The sequence below is a fragment of the Hemiscyllium ocellatum genome, chromosome 44 (genome assembly GCF_020745735.1).
Source record: "Hemiscyllium ocellatum isolate sHemOce1 chromosome 44, sHemOce1.pat.X.cur, whole genome shotgun sequence".
NCBI classification, from domain to species: Eukaryota; Metazoa; Chordata; class Chondrichthyes; order Orectolobiformes; family Hemiscylliidae; genus Hemiscyllium; species Hemiscyllium ocellatum.
The window spans coordinates 1,522,381-1,545,775 of record NC_083444.1 but is presented as its reverse complement, the minus strand read 5'-3'; the positions used below and the strand labels follow the sequence as shown (position 1 = coordinate 1,545,775).

Below are 23,395 nucleotides of genomic sequence, written 5' to 3'. Positions count from 1 at the left end.
GGACAGGATGGGGTTACAGTCAGAATAAAGCTCCCTCTACACTGCATCCCTGAAACACTTTGAGGACAATGACAGTACCGGTTCAGATTTCCTATTTTGCGTTTCTCTGATCTGAGATGGATAGTTTGGGAGCTGTGTGGATTCTCATTGGGAATGTACAATGGCTGGAGATGAAAGTGTCATACAATGTTCTTTCATTGCAGGATATATGAAGTGAAGAAATGGAGGGCCATGGCAGTTTTTCACTAGGCCCCAGCCTCAAAACATCCTCTGTTTCCATTGGGAAGTCTGATAGTTCTGGAATGGATTTCACCCAGTCTCCCAAGGGAAGGGAGACCGATATCCTGTCAGGTAGTGCAAAGCTCGTGTTCATGAATTAAGACCAATTTACACATTACAGTGTGCTTGACACCAGTTGATGGTGTGTTCACTTGGAACAGGTAAAGAGATTTTGTTCAGGTTGTGAGTCTTTTCACTGAGCTGGTAGGTTTGTTCTCAGATGTTTCGTCACCATGCTCGGTAACATCATCAGTGAGCCTCTGTTGAAGCACTGATGTTCTGTTTCGCTTTCTGTTTATTTGTCTTGGTCTGTTAAGGTGGGTAATGTTTCCAGTTCTTTTACTCAGTGATTGGTAAATGGGGTTCAACTCCATATGTTTATTAATGGAGTTCCGGTTTGAATGCCAGGCTTCTATGAATTCCTGTGCATGTCTCTGTTTAGCCTGTCCTGGAATGGCTGTAGTGTCCCTCTTTGCCTGTGTGTAAGGATACAAGTGATAGCTGATCATGTCTTTTGGTGGCTAGTTGGTGCTCCTGTATCCTGCTGGCTAGTTTCCTGCCAGTCTGTCCGATGGACTGCTTATTGCAGTCCTTGCAGGATATTTGTACATGACATTCATGTTGCTGGTTGTGGTACATGGTCTTTTGGGATCACCAGTAGTTGTTCCAATGTGCTGGTAGGTTTCTGGGCTACCATGATGCCAAGGGGTCAGAGTAGTCTGGTAGTCATCTCTGAGATGTCTTTGATATATGGTAGTGTGGCTTGAGTCTCTGGGTGTGTTGTGTCCACTTGTTTGGGTTTGTTGTTTAAGAATTGGCGGACAGTGTTTATTGGGTATCTGTTCTTGAAAACGCTGCATAGTATTTTTCTTCTGCTGCTCGTAGTTCCTTGCTACTACAGCGTTATTGTGGCTGATGCTGCTCCGTTTGTGAGTATTGGGATGATTGCTTTTGTAGTTGACTATCTGGGCTGTGTGTGTTGTTCAATGGAGAACTGCAGACCAGTATCAACTGCACTGTCGGAGGGTCAGTGCTGAGGGAGTGCCGCATTGTCAGAGGGTCAGTTTGAGGGAGTGCCGCACTGTCGGAGGGTCAGTGCTGAGTCAGTACCACACTGTCGGAGGATCAGTGTTGAGGGAGCGCCGCACTGTCGGAGGGTCAGTGCTGAGAGAGCGCTGCACTGTCGGAGGGTCAGTGCCGAGATAGCGCCGCACTGTCGGAGGGCCAGTGCCGAGGGAGCTCCGCACTGTCGGAGGGCCAGTGCCGAGGAAGCGCTGCACTGTCGAGGGCCAGTGCCGAGGGAGCGCCGCACTGTCGGAGGGTCAGCGCTGAGTCAGTACCGCACTGTCGGAGGGTCAGCGCTGAGTCAGTGCCACACTGATGGAGGGTCAACGCTGAGTCAATACCGCACTGTCAGAGGGTCAGTGCTGTGTATGAGACTCCTGGGCTACGATCCTCCCCTGAATGACTATGGCTGTAACAAATGATCTAGTGAGGATCACAATGCAGATGGCAGCATCATGAGCTTCCACTGGAATAGTCACTTCCCCTTGAGAAACTTATCTTACCAGGTGTAAAAGTGTGTTAGAAATATAAATGTGCAATGTGCTGTTTCACATCAGGAGTGGAGACCGTCCTGAGGTTTGTGGTTGAGCGTCATGCTGGAGCTGATGAATTTTCGGGATTTCTTACTTTATACAGTGAGTGAGTGAACTTTGAACTCGTGTATTCCCAGCCTCATGTTTTACTTTGTTTTTTCCTGCTGTTTCTTGCATAAGTAGAAGTGCGAGAAGATGAACTCCGAGAAGTCAGGCGCTACTCAGGAGGCGGTCTGGTGAGTGTATGTGTGGGTGCTGAGAGGAGACCTCTGATAACTTCCTCCGCTGTTTCTTTTCTCTCTGGCCGCAGCCTACACTTTGTTTGTATTTCAGAACTCTAGCACTTTGCTTTGCTTATCGGAGCCGTTAAGTCAGGTGACTGAAAGCTTAGCCAAGGGGGTTGATAGTATGGAGTGTTTTAAAGGAGTAAACTGAGGTGGGGAAGTTTGGGGAGGGGGGGAGGGGGGAATTCCAGCTTCGGGCCCAGTCAGCGAAAGGTACACCTGGCAATGGTGTAGTGATGGTAAGCAAGTGGTGGGGCGGGGGGTCAAAATAATACGAGTGCAGAGATCTGCAGGCACGTAAGAACAGGGCAAGTCCGTTTTATTCTTCAAGCTTGTTCTGCCACTCTGAGATTGCGGCTGATGTGCATCCCAACCCCATGTCACTTACCACAAATATCTTTCCTTCTTAATTTTATAATTTACAATTGATCAGGCATTAATGTGGTTTTCAGAAGAGTTCTCTGGATTTCCTCCGTGTTTAATGTGTAGAACTGGTTCCTTAATTCCATACCTGAATAATTTATAAACTCTTCACCCCCCCGTCCTTGACTGACTGAACAGCTGAAACAATATCTTGTTATTCATCCTTCCTAGTTCCGGTGATACCTTCACATTTTTGATCAAAACATCTCGGAACCTTCTAAAATCAGTGATTGCAACCTAAGTTTGTGTAAATACACTGTTTAATTTATCCCTTGGATTTGAGGTATAAGTTCGAGATCATGGAAGGCTGCAAGGGCAGGAGGAGATGACAGATAGGGAGGACCCTAGGGGCTAGAGGAGGTGACAGATAGGGAAGGGTATAGGTGCTGGAGGAAGTTACAGAAATAGGGAGGGGGTGTAGGGGCTGGAGGGGGTTACAGAGATAGGGAGGGGGTGTCAGGGCAGGAGGGGGTTACAGAGATAGAGAGGGGGTGTCGGGGCTGGAGGGGGTTACAGAGATAGGGAGGGGGTGTCGGGCTGGAGGGGGTAACAGAGATAGGGAGGGGGTGTCAGGGCTGGAGGGGGTTACAGAGATAGGGAGGGGGTGTAGGGGCTGGAGGGGGTTACAGAGATAGGTAGGGGGTGTAGGGGCTGGAGGGAGTTACAGAGATAGGTAGGGGGTGTCAGGGCTGGAGGGAGTTACAGAGATAGGGAGGGGGTGTCAGGGCTGGAGGGGGTTACAGAGATAGGTAGGGGGTGTAGGGCTGGAGGGAGTTACAGAGATAGGGAGGGGGTGTAGGGGCTGGAGGGGGTTACAGATAGGGAGGGGGTGTCAGGGCTGGAGGGGGTTACAGAGATAGGGAGGGGGTGTAGGGGCTGGAGGGAGTTACAGAGATAGGGAGGGGGTGTAGGGGCTGGAGGGAGTTACAGAGATAGGGAGGGGGTGTAGGGGCTGGAGGGGGTAACAGAGATAGGGAGGGGGTGTAGGGGCTGGAGGGGGTAACAGAGATAGGGAGGGGGTGTAGGGGCTGGAGGGGGTGACAGAGATAGGGAGGGGGTGTAGGGGCTGGAGGGAGTTACAGAGATAGGGAGGGGGTGTAGGGGCTGGAGGGGGTTACAGAGATAGGGAGGGGGTGTAGGGGCTGGAGGAGTTACAGAGATAGGGAGGGGGTGTAGGGGCTGGAGGGAGTTACAGAGATAGGGAGGGGTAATGGCCTTGAAACATATTAGGGATGTAGAGGATTATAGGGGAACATTTTGAAAATTGAATACATTGAAATGGGGGTTATGTTGAGTCAGTGTGACCTTACTGCATCCTTCAGCTGTCTCAAAACCTTTCCAAGTTGTGGACGTCTTTTGAGCTGCTGTTGAAATAATTTTTGGAAGTAAGTTTGTGGCAACTTATTCTTCGGTCCCATGAACAACAAGGCGATAAGTGACCAAATCATCATAAACATTTATCTATGACATGAGAATCCCTGTATGGATGTGCGTCCTAATCCAGTAACCAGAATTTCAGCCTGTACCTTTTTATAATTTTTTCTTTCCTCAATCTGTTTGGATATGTTATGATATACCTCTATATCCAACACAACTTGAGATGGGATTTGAACATGGACTTTGCTGTCCATTGATAGGGACACTGCACGGCTTGACCATACATTTTGGATCGTTCCTTTTTGGAGGTGCATAAATGAATCTCCAGTTGATGCCCATCACCATATATGAGGGAGGTTCAGAGCAACCACATCGCTGGGTGTCTGGAGGCACATGTAGGCCAGACAGGGTATGGATGACAGATTTCCTTTCCAAAAGGGCATTAGTGAACCAGAGGAGGAACTGCTGGATGTCTTAAAACGCATAAAAGTGGGTAAATCCCCAGGACCTGATCAGGTGTACCTTGGAACTCAGTGGGAAGCTAGGGAAGTGATTGCTGGGCGTCTTACTGAGATATTTGTATCACCGATAGTCACAGGTGAGGTGCCGGAAGACTGAAGGTTGGCTAACATGGTGCCACTGTTTAAGAAAGCTGATAAGGACAAGCCAGGGAACTATAGACCAGTGAGCCTGACCTCGATGGTGGGCAAGTTGTCGGAGGGAATCCTGAGGAACAGGATGTACATGTATTTGGAAAGGCAAGGACTGATTAGGGATAGTCAACATGGCTTTGTGTGTGGGAAATCATGTCTCACAAACTTGATTGAGCTTTTTGAACAAGTAACAAAGAGGATTGACGAGGGCAGAGCAGTAGATGTGATCTATATGGACTTCAATAAGGAGTTCTAGTCCACAGTGAAGAAGGTTACCTCAGATTACAACAGGATCTTGATCAGATGGGCCAATGGGTTGAGAAGTGGCAGATGGAGTTTAATTTAGATAAATGCGAGGTGCTGCATTTTGGGAAAGCAAATCTTAGCAGGGCTTATACATTTTAGTGTTGCTGAACCAAGAGACCTTGGAGTGCAGGTTCACAGTTCCTTGAAAGTGGAGTCGCAGGTAGATAGGATAGTGAAGACGGCGTTTGGTATGCTTTCCTTTATTGGTCAGAGTATTGAGTACAGGAGTTGGGAGGTCATGTTGCGGCTGTACAGGACATTGGTTAGGCCACGTTTGGAATATTGCGTGCAATTGTGGTCTCCTTCCTATTGGAAAGATGTTGTGAAACTTGAAAGGGTTCAGAAAATATTTACAAGGATGTTGCCAGGGTTGGAGGGTTTGAGCTAAAGGGACAGGCTGAATAGGCTGGGGCTGTTTTCCCTGGAGTGTCGGAGGCTGAGGGGTGACGTTATAGAGGTTTACAAAATCATGAGGGGCATGGATCAAATAAATAGACAATGTCTCTTCCCTGACGTCGGGGAGTCCAGAACTAGAGGGCATAGGTTTAGGGTGAGAAGGGAAAGATATAAAAGAGACCTAAGGGGCAACTTTTTCATGCAGAGGGTGGTATGTGTGTGGAATGAGCTGCCAGAGGAAGTGGTGAAGGCTGGTACAATTGCAGCATTTAAGAGGGATTTGGATGGATATATGAATAGGAAGGGTTTGGAGGGATATGGGCCAGGTGCTGGCAGGTGGGACTAGATTGGGTTGGGATAACTGGTCGGCATGGACAGGTTGGACCGAAGGGTGTATTTCTGTGCTGTACATCTCTATGACTATGACAGCCATTTCACGCTCATTATTAGACTCTTAATTTGAGATTTTTTATTGAATTAAAATTGCCATGGTTAGATTTGAACCCAATTCCCATTAATATTCTAGTGATAAAGGCCATCACCTCCCATTGCAGCGTTCCCTTGTTCCTGTGCTAGGGTTTGTACCTCAGGTTCTGGTGTGTGTCCTGGCACCAGAAACACAGTGGGACTGATCCCCAGCTGGCATTCCTTTGGACGTGGGAAGACTGCGCCCAGGTCTAATGTTTCTTTAAAAATCCCTGAAAGCAAACTTTCCTGTGTGTTTTCTGTTGCAGAACTACCTCATTAAAAGCCGTGTGGTTTTGGAGGATCTCCAGCCTGAGATGTGGACAGAGGAATGTGAGCACTGTCTGGATGACTTCATCCATGATACAGCACTGAGGGTTCTGACTGTGTACATGGATCAGTTCAGTGGACTGCAGGTGCACCTTGGCACCCCATCTCACGTACGTTTCCAATGCAAACAGGTACACTCAGCGGAACAGACCGGTTGCCATTCAGCCCCTCCAGCTTACTGCTGTCCATTGGCATCGGGGTGCTCCTCTATCTTAACTTCATTTACCCAACTTGCTTTTGCATCCCTTCATACTCTTGAGTAACCAAAAATATGTGAGTTCTTTAAAAATATTTTCCGTTGACCTCCAGGTAATTTTGGTGCGTGGGGCGAGAGTCCCTCTAGTCCGTTCCCCTTGCTGTGAGAAAGTGCGGTCCCTGAAAGTCCTGTCTTGAATTTGAAGTTCCTCACGCTTCAATCCTTCCACGTGCTTTGTGCTTCACCCCGCCAAGCCCCACCACCACCATCACCACCAAAGAAGACTGTGTCTCTCCTCCCTGACAATAAGCAGCTGTTATCTCGGCAAGCTCTGTGACTGCCTGAATCTTCTTTCTGTCTTTCCATACAGCCCACAGATCATCTCATTTTTTTCATCCGTAAGGAGCAAACTGAGATTGATGCGGACAACTTTGTGCACGTTGTTCAGTTTGGAACCATCCGGGGAGGTTACCTGGAGAGCCTGCTCAGGCACATGCTGGGCATCTATGCTCCACAGTTCCTGGAAAACCGAATGTGGCCTGACAGTCTCAAGAACAATTTTTCAGCACATCTGCACAAGTTCCTTGCCAGCCTTACAGGTACCAACTTACCAGATATACAGAACATTGGGCTGCCCGCACGCCTGCTCAGTGTCAGCCTTTTTTTTTTAGATTACTTACAGTGTGGAAACAGGCCCTTCGGCCCAACAAGTTCACACCGACCCGACAACCCACCCATACCCCTTACCTAACACTACGGGCAATTTAGCATGGCCAATTCACCTGACCCGCACATCTTTGGACTGTGGGAGGAAACCGGAGCACCCGGAGGAAACCCACGCAGACACGGGGAGAACGTGCGAACTCCACACAGTCAGTCGCCTGAGGCGGGAATTGAACCCAGGTCCCTGGCGCTGTGAGGCAGCAGTGCTAACCACTGTGCCACCATGCCGCTCTTGGGGTAGCATGTTGCATTCCGGTCACTGCTGTTGAACCAAGGGGCATGGGTTTGAGCAAACTCCTTTATCGGCGTGAAGGTATTCACCTAGCTGTTGGTGCCAGGACTGCCAGAGGTCACTATTCACAGAGTCCTTCACTGTCAGAGGGTCAGTGCTGAGGGAGCACCACACTGTCGGAGGGTCACCGCTGAGGGAGCGCCGCACTGTCGGAGGGTCAGCACTGAGGGAACACCACACTGTTGGAGGGTCAGTGCTGAGAGAGTGTCGGACTATTGGAGGGTCAGTGCTGAGGGAGTGCCGCACTGTCAGAGGGTCAGTGCTGAGGGAGTGCCGCACTGTCGGAGAGTCAGTGCTGAGGGAGTGGGCACTGTCGGAGGGTCAGTAAGGTCGCCCCTCATCTTGCATTATTATTGTGGAGGTGCAACCCTTCTCTTAGTAACTTCCCCTGGGGACCATCCTTGATTTGGAAAGTGCTGAGTGCTGGCAGGTGAGCTTGGGGCCCTGATCGTCTTCTCCCCTGACATCTCGGCAGAATCACTTTCCTCAGCGGGTGGGTGGGTACTGGTCCACGGCATCAGGATTGCAAAATATGTATTCAGCTTTAACCTGTGCCTGCCCTTTTCTGTAGATGCTCGTTACAAGTTGGATGGCCACACAGTACTTTACATTCCACTTGAGGGCATGAATTTGCCACCTGATCAGGTTGCGCTGGATAAGGAGCTTGTACAGAGATTGGAAAGTGAGTCGAGCTTACAGTAAGATTGGTCACCTTTGGTGACTATTTTACAATCAGCATTGCCCATTTGCTTTCCTGGGACATTGAATCTGTGTTAAGAAGTTATCTGCCTGATGCTACTCCTACAGATTACATTACATTCCCTCCAGTGTGGAAACGGGCCATTTAGCTGAACTAGTCCACACTGACCCGCCGAAGAGTAACCCACCCAGACCTATTCCCCTACATCCACCCCTAACTAATACACCTAATACCATGGGCAATTTAGCATGGACAATTCACTTGCTCTGCACATCTTTGAGACTGTGGGAGGAATCCTGGAGGAAACCCATGCAGACACAGGGAGAATGTGCAAACTCCACACAGACAGTCACCCAAGACAGGAATCAAACCTGGGTCCCTGGCGCTGTGAGATAGCAATACTAGCCACTGAGCCACCATGCCAGCTATTAACTGGTCATTCACTGCTGGTGGAGCTGGAATCGGTACTTCCATTGGGAGCCGCATAGAGTCATAGAGATGTACAGCATGGAAACAGACCCTTTGGTCCAACTTGTCCATGCAGACCAGATATCCCAACCCAATCTAGTCCCACCTGCCAGCATCTGGCCCATATCCTATATTCATATACCCATCCAGATGCCTTTTAAATGCTGTAATTGTACCAGCCTCCACCACTTCCTCTGGCAGCTCATTCCATACACGCACCACCCTCTGCATGAAAAAGTTGCCCTTAGGTCTCTTTTATATCTTTCCCCTCTCACCCTAAACCTACGCCCTCTAGTTCTGGACTTCCCCACCCCAGGGAAAAGACTTTGTCTATTTACCCTATCCATGTCCCTCATAATTTTGTAAACCTCTATAAGGTCACCCCTCAGCCTCCGCCGCTCCAGGGAAAACAGCCCCAGCCTGTTCAGCCTCTCCCTGTAGCTCAGATCCTCCAATCCTGGCAACATCCTTGTAAATCTTTTTTGAACCCTTTCAAGTTTCACAACATCTTTCCGATAGGAAAGAGACCATACGCAATTGGAGTATTCAAAATTCTGAGGCATTTCCGAACGTAAATATGGATCCACACTCCAAGCACCGTGGGCTCCATGTCGATGTTAGACTAGACCACATCTGATCTACAGAATGTCAATACTTTATTCAGCTCAAGTTTAATCCCTCAAGTCACACCTGTCTGTGACTCAACTGATCAACATATCCCATTCTTTTACCCACATCTTGCTTCAAAGATTCCCCTTAAAATGTATTTATTCAGCTCAAAATCTGAGAACAGGATTTAGGGCTGGGACCCTGGTGCATTATCAAGGAAAAGCTGTACTGACAGGAACTGATCTTTCAATGAGTTATCATGCTGCGGCCCTTGTTAGGTGAATACCAATGATCCTGAGGCAATATCAGTATCGTTCTATTAGTTTTAAAATGGTGATGCAAAAGGATAGACTGGATCTGAAAGTTGAAGTTCTAAATCGAAGGAAGGCCAATTTTGACGGTATTAGGAAGAACTTTCAAAGGTTAATTGGGGGCAGATTTTCACCGGCAACAAACCAGCTGGAAAATGGGAAGCCATCAAAACTGAGATAACGAGAGTCCAGAGACAGTATGTTCCCGTGAGGGTGAAGGGCAAAGTATAGGGAATGCTGGATGATGAGAGAATTTGAAGTTTTGGTTAAGAATAAGAAGGAAGCATATGTCTGGTAGAGACAACAGAGATCGAGTGAATCCCTAGAAGGGTATAAAGGCAGTAGGAGTATACTGCAGAGGGAGATCAGAAGAGCGTTAAGGGGATATGAGAAAGCTTTGGCAAATAGAGTTACGGAGAATCCAAAGGGTTTTTATAAATACATTAAGGACAAAAGGGTAACTAGAGAGAGATCAGCAAGACAGCCGATGTGTGGACCTGCAGGGGATGGGGGAGATACTAAACGAGTGTTTTGCATCGGAAGATAGGGGATGTGAGGAAATAAATAGCAACACCTTGAAAAATGTCCATTTTACAGAGGGAGAGGTGCTGAATGTCTTATAGCTCATAAAAGTGGATAAATCCCCAGGACCTGATCAGGTGTATTCTAGAACTCTGGGAAGCTAGGGAAGTGATTGCTGGGCCCCTTGCTGAGATATTTGTATCATCGATAGTCACAGGTGAGGTGCTGGAAGACTAGAGGTTGGCAAACGTGGTTGAAAAAGGTGGTAAGGAAATGCCAGGGATCTACAGATGGTAAGCCTGATATCAGTGGGAGGCAAGCTATTGGTGGGAATCCTGTGGAACAGGATGTACATTTCTTTGGAAAGGCAAGGATTGATTAGAGATAGTCAACATGGCTTTGTGTGTGGGAAATCATGTCTCACAAACATGACTGAGGTTTTTGAAGAAGTAATGAAGAAGGCTGATAAGGGCAGAGCAGTAGATGTGATCTATATGGACTTCAGTAAGGTGTTTGAAAAGGCTCCCCATGGGAGACTGGTTAGCAAGGTTAGATCTTATGGAATACAGGGAGAACTAGCCATTTAGAAACAGAACTGGCGCAAAGATAGAAGAGAGAGGGTGGTGGTGGAGGGTTGTTTTTCAGACTGGAGGCCTATGACCAGTGGAATGCCACAAGGATCGGTGCTGGGTCCACTGCCGTTAGTCATTCCCATAAATGATTTGGATGTGAATATAGCAGCTTATGGTTAGTAAGTTTGCAGATGACACCAAAATTGGAGGTGTAGTGGACAGCGAAAGAGGTTACTTCAGATTACAACAGGATCTTGACCGATGGGCCAATGGGCTGAGGAGTGACAGATGGAGTTTAATTCAGATAAATGCGAGGTGCTGCATTTTGGAAAGGCAAATCAGGGTAGGACTTACACACTTAATGGTAAGATCATGAGGAGTGTTGCTGAACAAAGAGACCTTGGAGTGCAGGTTCATAGCTCCTTGAAAGTGGAGTCGCAGGTAGATAGGATAGTGAAGAAGGCGTTTGGTATGCTTTCCTTCATTGGTTAGAGTATTAAGTACAGGGGTTGGGAGGTCATGTTGTGGCTCTACAGGACATTGGTTAGGCCTTCGTTGGAATATTGCGTGCAATTCTGATCTCCTTGCTATGGGAAAGATGTTGTGAAACTTGAAAGGAATTAGAAAAGATTTACAAGGATGTTGCCAGGGTTGGAGGGTCTGAGCTACAGGGAGAGGCTGAACAGGTTGGGGCTGTTTTCCCTGGAGCGTCGGAGGCTGAGGGGTGACCTTATAGAGGTATATAAAATCATGAGGGGCATGGATAGGGTAAATAGGCAAAGTCTCTTCACAGGGGTTGGGGAGTCCAGAACTAGAGGGCATAGGTTTAGGATGAGAGGGGAAAGATATAAAAGAGACCCAAGGGGCAACGCTTTCATACAGAGGGTGGTACGTGTATGGAATGAGCTGCCAGGGGAAGTGGTGGAGGCTGGTACAATTACAACATTTAAGAGGCATTTGGATGGGTATATGAATAGGAAGGGTTTGGAGGGATATGGGCCGGGCGCTGGCAGGTGGGACTAGATCAATATAGGATATCTGGTTGGTATGGATGAGTTGGACTGAATGGTTTGTTTCTATGACCCTATGGTTCTATTGATGTAATCCACCTTTACCCAACTTTATTTGACCGAATTAAAACATTAAAACTGGTTTGATCATGCCTTTCATTGCTATTAATACAATTGATTGTGTACTGAATGGCTGCAAATTTCATTATGAAGGAACTTCAGAAAGAATCTGTGTAACTGTGTTGAGGGGTTCAATGGCCTCCTCCTCCAATCTTACAGATTCAAGAGGCTGCCAAGCTTTCTCCAGCTCCTGTTCAGGAGATAGAAGGGATGGCATTCAGTGAGAGTGAGTTTTCTCTGGCCAATAATGACTGAATACATGGCATCTCATGTATACCCTTAAATTTTCAGCTGCTGTTGTTCACTGGACTCGTCAGATTAAAGATGTACTAAGTGCACAGGAGGCTGTAGAGACAGGCGAGATCTCGGGACCATTGGATGAGATTGACTTCTGGCGCAACCGGTGTGATGATCTGTCGGGGATTGGTTTCCAACTGGATAAAGCTGGTGTCAAACACATCCAGTCTATCCTTGAACTTTCCAAATCCTCTTACATTGGTCCCTTTCTCAAACTAGCCAAGCTTATCCAGGTACGTCTAAGCTAGACTTTATATAATGGTTGCCTGATAACTGCCTTTATCGTTCAGTGGGTGATAACTTTGCTAAGGACTGACAGCTTCAGGGAGTGATTGCCAGACTCTGCAAGTTACTGAACTCTGCCATGGCCATCAGAGAGGGTCAGCTCAGTGTGCAGTGATCGCTGAGCTCCTATTACAGTCCCAGCAGAGAGAGTCAGCTCAGTGCGCAGTGATCGCTGAGCTACTATTACAGTCCCAGCAGAGAGAGTCAGCTCAGTGTGCAGTGATCGCTGAGCTCCTATTACAGTCCCAGCAGAGAGAGTCAGCTCAGTGTGCAGTGATCGCTGAGCTCCTATTACAGTCCCAGCAGAGAGAGTCAGGGCAGCGTGCAGTGATCGCTGAGCACCTATTACAATCCCAGCAGAGAGAGTCAGCTCAATGTGCAGTGATCGCTGAGCTCCTATTACAGTCCCAGCAGAGAGAGTCAGCTCAGTGTGCAGTGATCGCTGAGCTCCTATTACAGTCCCAGCAGAGAGAGTCAGCTCAATGTGCAGTGATCGCTGAGCTCCTATTACAGTCCCAGCAGAGAGAGTCAGGGCAGCGTGCAGTGATCGCTGAGCTCCTATTACAGTCTGGGCAGAGAGAGTCAGCGCAGGATGCAGTGATCGCTGAGCTCCTATTACAGTCCCAGCAGAGAGAGTCAGCTCAGTGCGCAGTGATCGCTGAGCTCCTATTACAGTCCCAGCAGAGAGAGTCAGCTCAGTGTGCAGTGATCGCTGAGCTCCTATTACAGTCCCAGCAGAGAGAGTCAGCTCAATGTGCAGTGATCGCTGAGCTCCTATTACAGTCCCAGCAGAGAGAGTCAGCTCAGTGTGCAGTGATCGCTGAGCTCCTATTACAGTCCCAGCAGAGAGAGTCAGGGCAGCGTGCAGTGATCGCTGAGCTCCTATTACAGTCTGGGCAGAGAGAGTCAGCGCAGGATGCAGTGATCGCTGAGCTCCTATTACAGTCCCAGCAGAGAGAGTCAGCTCAGTGCGCAGTGATCGCTGAGCTCCTATTACAGTCCCAGCAGAGAGAGTCAGCGCAGGATGCAGTGATCGCTGAGCTCCTATTACAGTCTGGGCAGAGAGAGTCAGCTCAGTGTGCAGTGATCGCTGAGCTCCTATTACAGTCCCAGCAGAGAGAGTCAGCTCAGCGTGCAGTGATCACTGAGCCCCTATTACACTCCCAGTAGAGAGAGTCAGCTCAGCGTGCAGTGATTGCTGAGCTCCTATTACAATCCCAGCAGAGAGAGTCAGCTCAGTGTGCAGTGATCGCTGAGCTCCTATTACAGTCCCAGCAGACAGAGTCAGCTCAGCGTGCAGTGATCACTGAGCTCCTATTACACTCCCAGTAGAGAGAGTCAGCTCAGCGTGCAGTGATCGCTGAGTTCCTATTACAATCCCAACAGAGTCAGCTCAGTGTGCAGTGATCGCTGAGCTCCTATTACAGTCCCAGCAGATAGAGTCAGCTCAGTGTGCAGTGATCGCTGAGCTCCTATTACAGTCTCAGCAGAGAGAGTCAGCTCAGTGTGCAGTGATCACTGAGCTCCTATTACAGTCCGAGTGGAGAGAGTCAGCTCAGTGTGCAGTGATCGCTGAGTTCCTATTACAGTCCCAGCAGAGAGCATCAGCTCAGTGTGCAGTGATCACTGAGCTCCTATTACAGTACTGGCAGAGAGAGTCAGCTCAGAGTGCAGTGATCGCTGAGCTCCTATTACAGTCTCAGCAGAGAGAGTCAGCTCAGTGTGCAGTGATCGCTGAGCTCCTATTACAGTCCGAGTGGAGAGAGTCAGCTCAGTGTGCAGTGATCACTGAGCTCCTATTACAATACTGGCAGAGAGAGTCAGCGCAGTGTGCAGTGATCGCTGAGCTCCTATTACAGTACTGGCAGAGAGAGTCAGCTCAGTGTGCAGTGATCACTGAGCTCCTATTACAGTACTGGCAGAGAAAGTCAGCGCAGCGTGCAGTGATCGCTGAGTTCCTATTATAGTACTGGCAGAGAGTCAGCTCAGCGTGCAGTGATCACTAAGCTCCTATTACAGTCTGGGCAGAGAGAGTCAGCTCAGCGTGCATTGATCACTGAGCTCCTATTACAGTCCCAGCAGAGAGAGTCAGGGCAGCGTGCAGTGATCGCTGAGCTCCTATTACAGTCCCAGCAGAGAGCATCAGCTCAGTGTGCAGTGATCACTGAGCTCCTATTACAGTACTGGCAGAGAGAGTCAGCTCAGTGTGCAGTGATCGCTGAGCTCCTATTACAGTACTGGCAGAGAGAGTCAGCGCAGCGTGCAGTGATCGCTGAGTTCCTATTATAGTACTGGCAGAGAGTCAGCTCAGCGTGCAGTGATCACTGAGCTCCTATTACAGTCTGGGCAGAGAGAGTCAGCTCAGCGTGCATTGATCACTGAGCTCCTATTACAGTCCCAGCAGAGAGAGTCAGGGCAGTGTGCAGTGATCGCTGAGCTCCTATTACAGTCCCAGCAGAGAGAGTCAGGGCAGCGTGCAGTGATCGCTGAGCTCCTATTACAGTCCCAGCAGAGAGAGTGGTCTCAGTGTGCAGTGATCGCTGAGCTCATATTGCAGTCTCAACAGAGATAATCTGTTCAGTGTGCAGTGATCGCTGAGTTCCTATTATGGTCCCAGCAGAGAGAGTCAGCTCAGTGTGCAGTCATCATTCAGATCCTATTACAGTCCTATTAAGGCGTCAGCTCAGTATGCAGTGATCACTGAGCTCCTATTACAGTCCCAGCAGAGAGCATCAGCTCAGTGTGCAGTGATCACTGAGCTCCTATTACAGTACTGGCAGAGAGAGTCAGCTCAGTGTGCAGTGATCGCTGAGCTCCTATTACAATACTGGCAGAGAGAGTCAGCTCAGTGTGCAGTGATCACTGAGCTCCTATTACAGTACTGGCAGAGAGAGTCAGCGCAGCGTGCAGTGATCGCTGAGTTCCTATTATAGTACTGGCAGAGAGTCAGCTCAGCGTGCAGTGAAATCTGAGCTCCTATTACATTCCCAGCAGAGAGAGTCAGCTCAGTGTGCAGTGATCACTGAGCTCCTATTACATTCCCAGCAGAGAGAGTCAGGGCAGCGTGCAGTGATCGCTGAGCTCCTATTACAGTCCCAGCAGAGAGAGTGGTCTCAGTGTGCAGTGATCACTGAGCTCATATTGCAGTCTCAACAGAGATAATCTGTTCAGTGTGCAGTGATCGCTGAGTTCCTATTATGGTCCCAGCAAAGAGAGTCAGCTCAGTGTGCAGTCATCATTCAGATCCTATTACAGTCCTATTAAGGCGTCAGCTCAGTATGCAGTGATCACTGAGCTCCTATTACAGTCCCAGCAGAGAGCATCAGCTCAGTGTGCAGTGATCACTGAGCTCCTATTACAGTACTGGCAGAGAGAGTCAGCTCAGTGTGCAGTGATCGCTGAGCTCCTATTACAGTACTGGCAGAGAGAGTCAGCTCAGTGTGCAGTGATCACTGAGCTCCTATTACAGTACTGGCAGAGAGAGTCAGCGCAGCGTGCAGTGATCGCTGAGTTCCTATTATAGTACTGGCAGAGAGTCAGCTCAGCGTGCAGTGAAATCTGAGCTCCTATTACATTCCCAGCAGAGAGAGTCAGCTCAGTGTGCAGTGATCGCTGAGCTCCTATTACATTCCCAGCAGAGAGAGTCAGCTCAGTGTGCAGTGATCACGGAGTTCCTATTACAGTCTGGGCAGAGAGGGTCAGCTCAGTGTGCAGTGATCACTGAGCTCCTATTACAGTCTGGGCAGAGAGGGTCAGCTCAGTGTGCAGTGATCGCTGAGCTCCTATTACAGTCCCAGCAGAGAGGGTCAGCTCAGTGTGCAGTGATCGCTGAGCTCCTATTACAGTCCCAGCAGAGAGGGTCAGCTCAGTGTGCAGTGATCGCTGAGCTCCTATTACAGTCCCAGCAGAGAGAGTTCGCTCAGTGTGCAGTGATCACTGAGCTCCTATTACAGTCTGGGCAGAGAGAGTTCGCTCAGTGTGCAGTGATCACTGAGCTCCTATTACAGTCCCAGCAGAGAGAGTTAGCTCAGTGTGCAGTGATCACTGAGCTCCTATTACAGTCCCAGCAGAGAGGGTCAGCTCAGCGTGCAGTGATCACTGAGCTCCTACTACACTCCCAGCAGAGAGGGTCAGCTCAGTGTGCAGTGATCGCTGAGCTCCTATTACAGTCTGGGCAGAGAGAGTCAGCTCAGTGTGCAGTGATCACTGAGCTCCTATTACAGTCTGGGCAGAGAGGGTCAGCTCAGTGTGCAGTGATCACTGAGCTCCTATTACAGTCCCAGCAGAGAGAGTTAGCTCAGCGTGCAGTGATCACTGAGCTCCTATTACAGTCCCAGCAGAGAGAGTCAGCTCAGTGTGCAGTGATCACTGAGCTCCTATTACAGTCCCAGCAGAGAGGGTCAGCTCAGCATGCAGTGATCACTGAGCTCCTACTACACTCCCAGCAGAGAGAGTCAGCTCAGCGTGCAGTGATCACTGAGCTCCTACTACACTCCCAGCAGAGAGAGTCAGCTCAGCGTGCAGTGATCACTGAGCTCCTATTACGGTCCCAGCAGAGAGGGTCAGCTCAGTGTGCAGTGATCCACCCTAACCTGCACATCCTTGGACTGTGAGAGAAACTGGTGCACCTGGAGGAAATGTACTCAGACACGGGGACAATATGTAAACTCCAAACAGGGAGTCACCCAAGGCTGAAATCAAAACTAGGATGCTGGTATTGTGAGGCAGCAGTGCCAACCACTGTGCCACTGTGCAGCCCCTACCAACCTCCTTTCCTTTATTACACTCACACGAGGTACAAGCTCCACACCGAGGTGAGCCTGTGCAATGATCTTCTAAAGTTGCACTCGCACAGTCATTGCTGTTGTCTGTGTTATGAAGGTTCACCGGCTGATTGTAAAGTGAGTAGGTAACTCATTAGTTATTTTATAATTTTGTGTGTATTTATCATTGCTACATGTAGTCGATGAGAATGTCAGAACTTGACAAAATTGATTTCGTGAATTTTGTGCTCATCAATGCAATGCTCTGTGAGTTGACTCTAACCCTATCCTGGTTAGAAAGAATCTCCCTGACCCTGTCTGAATGCCCTTGGTTGCTGAGGTGTTCCCCAACTGGGAGGGAAAATCCCTCTCTAGCGATTGTTGCGTGGTGTCCGTTCGTCTGTTCTTGTAGCGTCTGCATGGTTTCACCAGGGCATCCTTGCCTGCAGTGTCTGAGATAGACAAGTGCTTCAGTGGTAGGAGCAGAATACACTGTACAGTATTGTGTAAATTTCCACTTCCTTCTTTGTCCATACCTTGTGGACAACCTCTCTTGACTGAAATTTCCAATATTTATTCAGAACTCAGTTCTGCTGAAGAGTCACTGGACCCAAAATGTTAACACTCCTTTGTCTTCCCAGGTGCTGCCAGATGAGCTGAGTTTTTCCAGCAATTTTTGTTTTTGTTACTGGGAACGTCTTCTTCCATGTTGTGCCTCTGCAGCTGGTTATGTGTGGGAATTTCCATCAGTTTGAGCAGGAGCTGACTTCGTATTCCACAGATGCTGGGACATGTGTCATCCAAACCATCATCCTGTCCCTCACACGGAGGTTGTTGTGATCGTAGGTGTCTCTAGTAATTCTGTTCGCCGAGCTGGAAGTTTTTGTTGCAAACGCTTCGTCCCCTGGCTAGGAGACATCATCAGTGCTGTGGAGCCTCCTGCGAAGCGCTTCTTTGATGTTTCTTCCGACCTTTCTTTCAACCACTGCAAATGCCGGAAGAAACATCAAAGAAGCGCTTCGCAGGAGGCTCCACAGCACTGATGATGTCTCCTAGCCAGGGGACGAAACGTTTGCAACAAAAACTTCCAGCTCGGCGAACAGAACCACTACAACAAGCACCCAAGCTACAAATCTTCGCACAAACTTTGTCTCTAGTAACCTAGAATATGTAGTTTCCTTTCTACTCTACAAAATATAGTCATATAATCATGTGCCATGGGCACATTGGCTTCACAGCTTGAATTTCCTGACCCATGCTGAGCCAAAGTGAGTGCCCTTACCTGATTATTGATCCTCAGAATGCCGATCGAGTCCATCATCAATGCATGCAAGGCTGCATTTCTCTAGCTTCCACCCTAAACATATTAAAACAGCCATCCCCTACGCATACACGGGATCTGTTCAGATGAGGAGGAATGTGACGGACACCTGAAGCTGCTCAAGGATGCCCTCATAAGAACAGCATACGATGCTCAACCCATCTATCGCCAGTTCTGATGTGCCACAGTGAGAAACCATAATGACCTCCTCGGGAGACAGACACAAGATCTGATCGATAGCGTACCCTTTGTTGTTCAGAGAACCTACGCCATGTTCTTCTCAGCCTGTCAAGATCCTCCCTATATCTCCACGTCTTGCCTTTAAGCAACTGCCAAACCTTAAACAGATCATTGTTCACAGCAAACTGCCCAGCCTTCAGGACAACACTGATCACCGCTCCATACAACCCTGTCATGGCAACTACTGCAAGATACGTCAGAGCATCGACATGGATACCGCCATTACATGTGGGGACACCACCCACCACGTGCCTGGCAGGTACTGATGTGACTCTATCTCATGTGCTGCAGGCAAGGATGTCCCAAGTCATGGTACCTTGGCGAAACCATGGACATGCTACAAGAACAGATAAATGGACACTGTGCAACAATCGGCAGATAGGGACTTTCCCTCCCAGTGGGCCATTGTTTTAGCGATCAAGGGTATTTGGCCTGAGATCTTCAGATGACCATCCTCCATTGGGGATACACAACAGAGTCACTGAGTAGAGGCTGATAACCAACCTTGGTACCCATGAGGACAGCCTCAACTGGGACCTTGGGTTCATGTCACACTACAGGTGACCCCACTACAAATACTCTCACACTCTCACACTCACTCACGCAAACGTGCACACATATGAGTCTTTGGAGTAAATTTGCATTTCCAGATTTGTATTTGGACATACATTCTATTTTGTTGAAAAGGCACACCATCTGTAGGCAGTCATACAAGCATAGAGATGTACAGCACAGAAACTGACCCTTCACAATGTGACATTTTATAAGTTCCTACTTTGGAAATAAAATCTTTACAGCATCGACTGAGTTGAGATGTCACCTTTCTTTATCCACTGATTATACCTTAAGTTATCTCAGGGCTGTGACTTGAAAGAAATTCTGAGATTTACATATTAATCAATCGAAACCTGCAACCCTATTCTAACCGATTAAACACTTAACAGCCATCTAGGTTTGTCTCATACACTGCATCAATTGTATGACACTTTGATCTTTTACTTATAAATTCTGTGTCCCATGTAACTGCCCCACTAGCTACCTGATGAAAGAGCAGTGCTCTGAAACCTTGTACTTTCAAATAAATCTGTTGGATTATAACCTGATGTTGTGTGATTTTTAACTTTGTCTACCCCAAAGTCTAACGTCAGCACCTCCACATCATGGATATAGGAAATAGGAGCAGGAGTAGACCATTTTGCCCATTGAGACTGCTTTGTCATTCATAGATGATCCTCTATCTCAATGCCATACTCCTGCTCTCTCCCCATAAACCTTGGTGCCTTTGCATCCTGAGAACCTGTCTGCTTCATTCTTAAATATATTCAGTGTTTTGGCTTCCACAGCTTTCTGTGGTAGAGGATTCCACAGGATCACCAGATCTGAATGAAGAAATTTATCCTCTTCTCATTCCTAAATGGCGGATGTTATGGACCAGGCCAGACTACGTCAAGATATTTCCAGAAGAAAGCATCCACCCTCATGTTTTCCTTTTTAAAGACCGATGTGAAGTGGATATTCCAGGAGTGATGCAGCAAGTCAAACCACTCGGCTTGAAGCAAACAGAATTTATTTAAACACTACAGTTGAAACACAAGCAAAACAGAATTTAGAATACTTGACAATTTGAAAACCCAACTGACTCGGTTTAGCAACTTAACTAAGGAGCTGTTCCAATTCCCGTAACATCCCATAATCCCATCCCTTGGCAAAAGGTAAATTCAAACTCAGGTTCTTACAGCCTAGAGAAATTTCAGAGAGAAGGCCAGTCAGGAATTATCTGCTGAAGCTTGGAACCTTTGTGTACTGTAAGCAGCTTCTCACTGTTACAGCTAACCCAAACAGGAAAATAGCCTCACCTGGGAGAGCTGACCACTCCCCTGCCATTGTTAAATCAGGCTCACACCCAGACATTTTGGCACCCCTGCCTTTACAACATCCCTTATAAAAAGAACCCAAGGACAAAATAACCTTGTTGAAGGGGCAGCATTGTCTCACCAGACCATATCCTGAGACCATAATCTTTTGTTTTAGAACTCCAGCTGGGGGTAGCATCATTCTTGCATCCAGCCAGCCAACCCTGTCAAACTTTCCGACATTTTCAGTGAGAGTGCCCTTTTATTCTTCTAACCTCCAGTGAATACAGGCCCAGTCGACCCAATCGCTCCTGAAATGCCAAATGTACCAGCCCACTGAACTGGCTCAAAGGTAGAAGAGAGAGGCATGTGACCAGTGGAGTGCCATAAGGATCGGTGCTGGGCCCTCTACTTTTTGTCATTTACATAAATGATTTGGATGCGAGCATAAGAGGGACAGTTAGTGAGTTTGCAGATGACACCAAAATTGGAGGTGTAGTGGATAGTGAAGAGGGTTACCTCAGATTACAACAGGACCGTGACCAGATGGGTCAATGGGCTGAGAAGTGGCAGATGGAGTTTAATTCAGATAAATGTGAGGTGCTGCATTTTGGGAAAGCAAATCTTAGCAGGACGTGTACCCTTAATGATATGGTCTGAGGGAGTGTTGCTGAACAAAGAGACCTTGGAGTGCAGGTTCATAGCTCCTTGAAAGTGGAGTCGCAGGTAGATATGATAGTGAAGAAGGCGTTTGGTATGCTTTCCTTTATTGGTTAGAGTATTGAGTACAGGAGTTGGGAGGTCATGTTGCTGCTATACAGGACGTTGGTTAGGCCACGGTTGGAACACTGTGTACAGTTCTGGTCTCCTTCCTATCGGAAAGATGTTGTGAAACTTGAATGAGTTCAGAAAAGATTTACAAGGATGTTGCCAGGGTTGGAGGATCTGAGCTACAGGGAGAGGTTGAACAGGCTGGGGCTGTTTTCCCTGGAGCGTCGGAGGCTGAGGGGTGATCTTATAGAGGTTTACAAAATTATGAGGGGCATGGATAGGATAAATAGACCAAGTCTTTTCCCTGGGGTCAGGGAGTCCAGAACTAGAGGGCGTAGGTTTAGGGTGAGAGGGGAAAGATATAAAAGAGACCTTAGGGGTAACCTTTTCATGCAGAGGGTGGTACGTGTATGGAGTGAGCTGCCAGAGGAAGTGGTGGAGGCTGGTACAATTACAACATTTAAGAGGCATTTGGATGGGTATATGAATAGGAAGGGTTTGGAGGGATATGGGCCAGGTGCTGGCAGGTGGGACTAGATTGGGTTGGGATATCTGGTTGGCATGGATGGGTTGGACCGAAGGGTCTGTGTCCATGCTGTACATCTCTATGACTCTGTGACACTGCACTCCCATTCTGGAAAGAATATCTTTCCTTAGGTAAGGAGACCAAAACTGCACACAATACTCAAGGTGTGATCTCACCAAGGCCTCGGATTGCTGCATGAAGATTTCCTTGCTCCTATCTTCAAACCCACTTGCATTGAACCCCAACATATCATTTACTTTTCTGACTGCTTGCTGCACCTGCCTACATCTTTGTTTTTAGTGACTGGCATACAAGGACACCTGACCTCTTTGTACATCAACATTTTCCCAATTTATCATCATCAATTCAAAGCCTGCTGCTCTGTTTTTTTGCCTCACAAAATGGATAACTTCATACTTCCACACATTGTGTTGCACCTGTTGTGTACTTTTCCATGCTGGACTTGTTTCAATCTCCTTGGAGCCTCTTTGAATCTTCTTCACCACTCAAGTCTTAACTTTGTGCATCTGCAAAGGTAGATTAGATTAGATTAGATTAGACTTACAGTGTGGAAACAGGCCCTTCGGCCCAACAAGTCCACACCGACCCGCCGAAGCGCAACCCACCCATACCCCTACATTTACCCTTACCTAACACTACGGGGAATTTAGCTTAGCCAATTCACCTGACCCGCACATCTTGTGACTGTGGGAGGAAACCGGAGCACCCGGAGGAAACCCACGCAGACACGGGGAGAACGTGCAAACTCCACACAGTCAGTCGCCTGAGTCGGGAATTGAACCCGGGTCTACAGGCGCTGTGAGGCAGCAGTGCTAACCACTGTGCCACCGTGCCGCCCAAAGTAGAAGAGTATCCCATTTGATTTCCTCATTCAAATCACTGTGAATAACTAGGGCTGAAGTACTGTTCCCTGTGGTTCCCTATGCATCACTGCATTCCATTCTGAAGAAAATCTATTCTTTCCTATTCCCTGTTTTCTATCTGCTAACCAATTCTCAATCATACCAGTATAATACTCTCCGTCCCATATTCTTAAATATTGCACACAAACCTTTTATGGGGGACTTTTTGAAAAGCTTCGCGAAAATGTAGATACACTATATCCTCTGGGTGTCCCTGATTTATTCTGCGAGTTATATCATCATAAAAATCTCCAGCAGATTTGTGGAGGACGATTTCCCTTTCGTAAATCCAAGTTTACTATTTTTAATCCTGTTCATATTTAGCAAGAGTCCTGTTGTTTCACCCTGTGTAAAGACCCCAAAGGCTCTCTTCTGACCCCTTCTGTCAGAAGCTTAAACACATGCACCCAGAGATTCAAGAACAACGTCTCTGCTGTTATTAGACTGCTGAATGGACCTCTCTAACGTTGAGTAATGTTGCTTTTTTGAGCACCTCCTGTGCAGTGTACCTTGTATGTGTCACTCTATCTAAACACTACATGTCTGTATGTCCTGAAAACAACAAATGCTGGAGATCACAGTGGGTCAGACAGCATCCATGGAGAGAGAACTTAAGCTAATGTTTCGAGTCTGGATGCCTCTTCATCATGGCTGAAGTAAAGTGTGGGAGGGACAGCATTTATGCTCTGTTTGGGGGGGAGCAGTGTGGGGGTAGTGAGTGGAGGGTGCTGGTGGAAAAAATGTTGATAGTTCAGATTAAGTGATCGGAATGTGAGAATGGC

At 47.9% G+C, this 23,395-nt stretch overlaps 1 protein-coding gene across 1 annotated transcript in view; it reads left to right on the top strand.

Annotated features, from left to right (window-relative positions):
* The first annotated feature begins 292 nt into the window (after window positions 1-292).
* The window catches only part of dnah2 (dynein, axonemal, heavy chain 2), a 288,980-nt gene continuing 265,877 nt past the window's right edge, over window positions 293-23,395 (top strand). Inside the window, exons 1-6 of the mRNA XM_060854787.1 lie at window positions 293-351; window positions 2,061-2,113; window positions 6,051-6,221; window positions 6,678-6,906; window positions 7,894-8,004; window positions 11,926-12,164. Coding sequence (XP_060710770.1) covers window positions 303-351; window positions 2,061-2,113; window positions 6,051-6,221; window positions 6,678-6,906; window positions 7,894-8,004; window positions 11,926-12,164 — 852 coding nt within the window. The 5' untranslated portion in view covers window positions 293-302. The remainder of the gene's footprint in view (window positions 352-2,060; window positions 2,114-6,050; window positions 6,222-6,677; window positions 6,907-7,893; window positions 8,005-11,925; window positions 12,165-23,395) is intronic.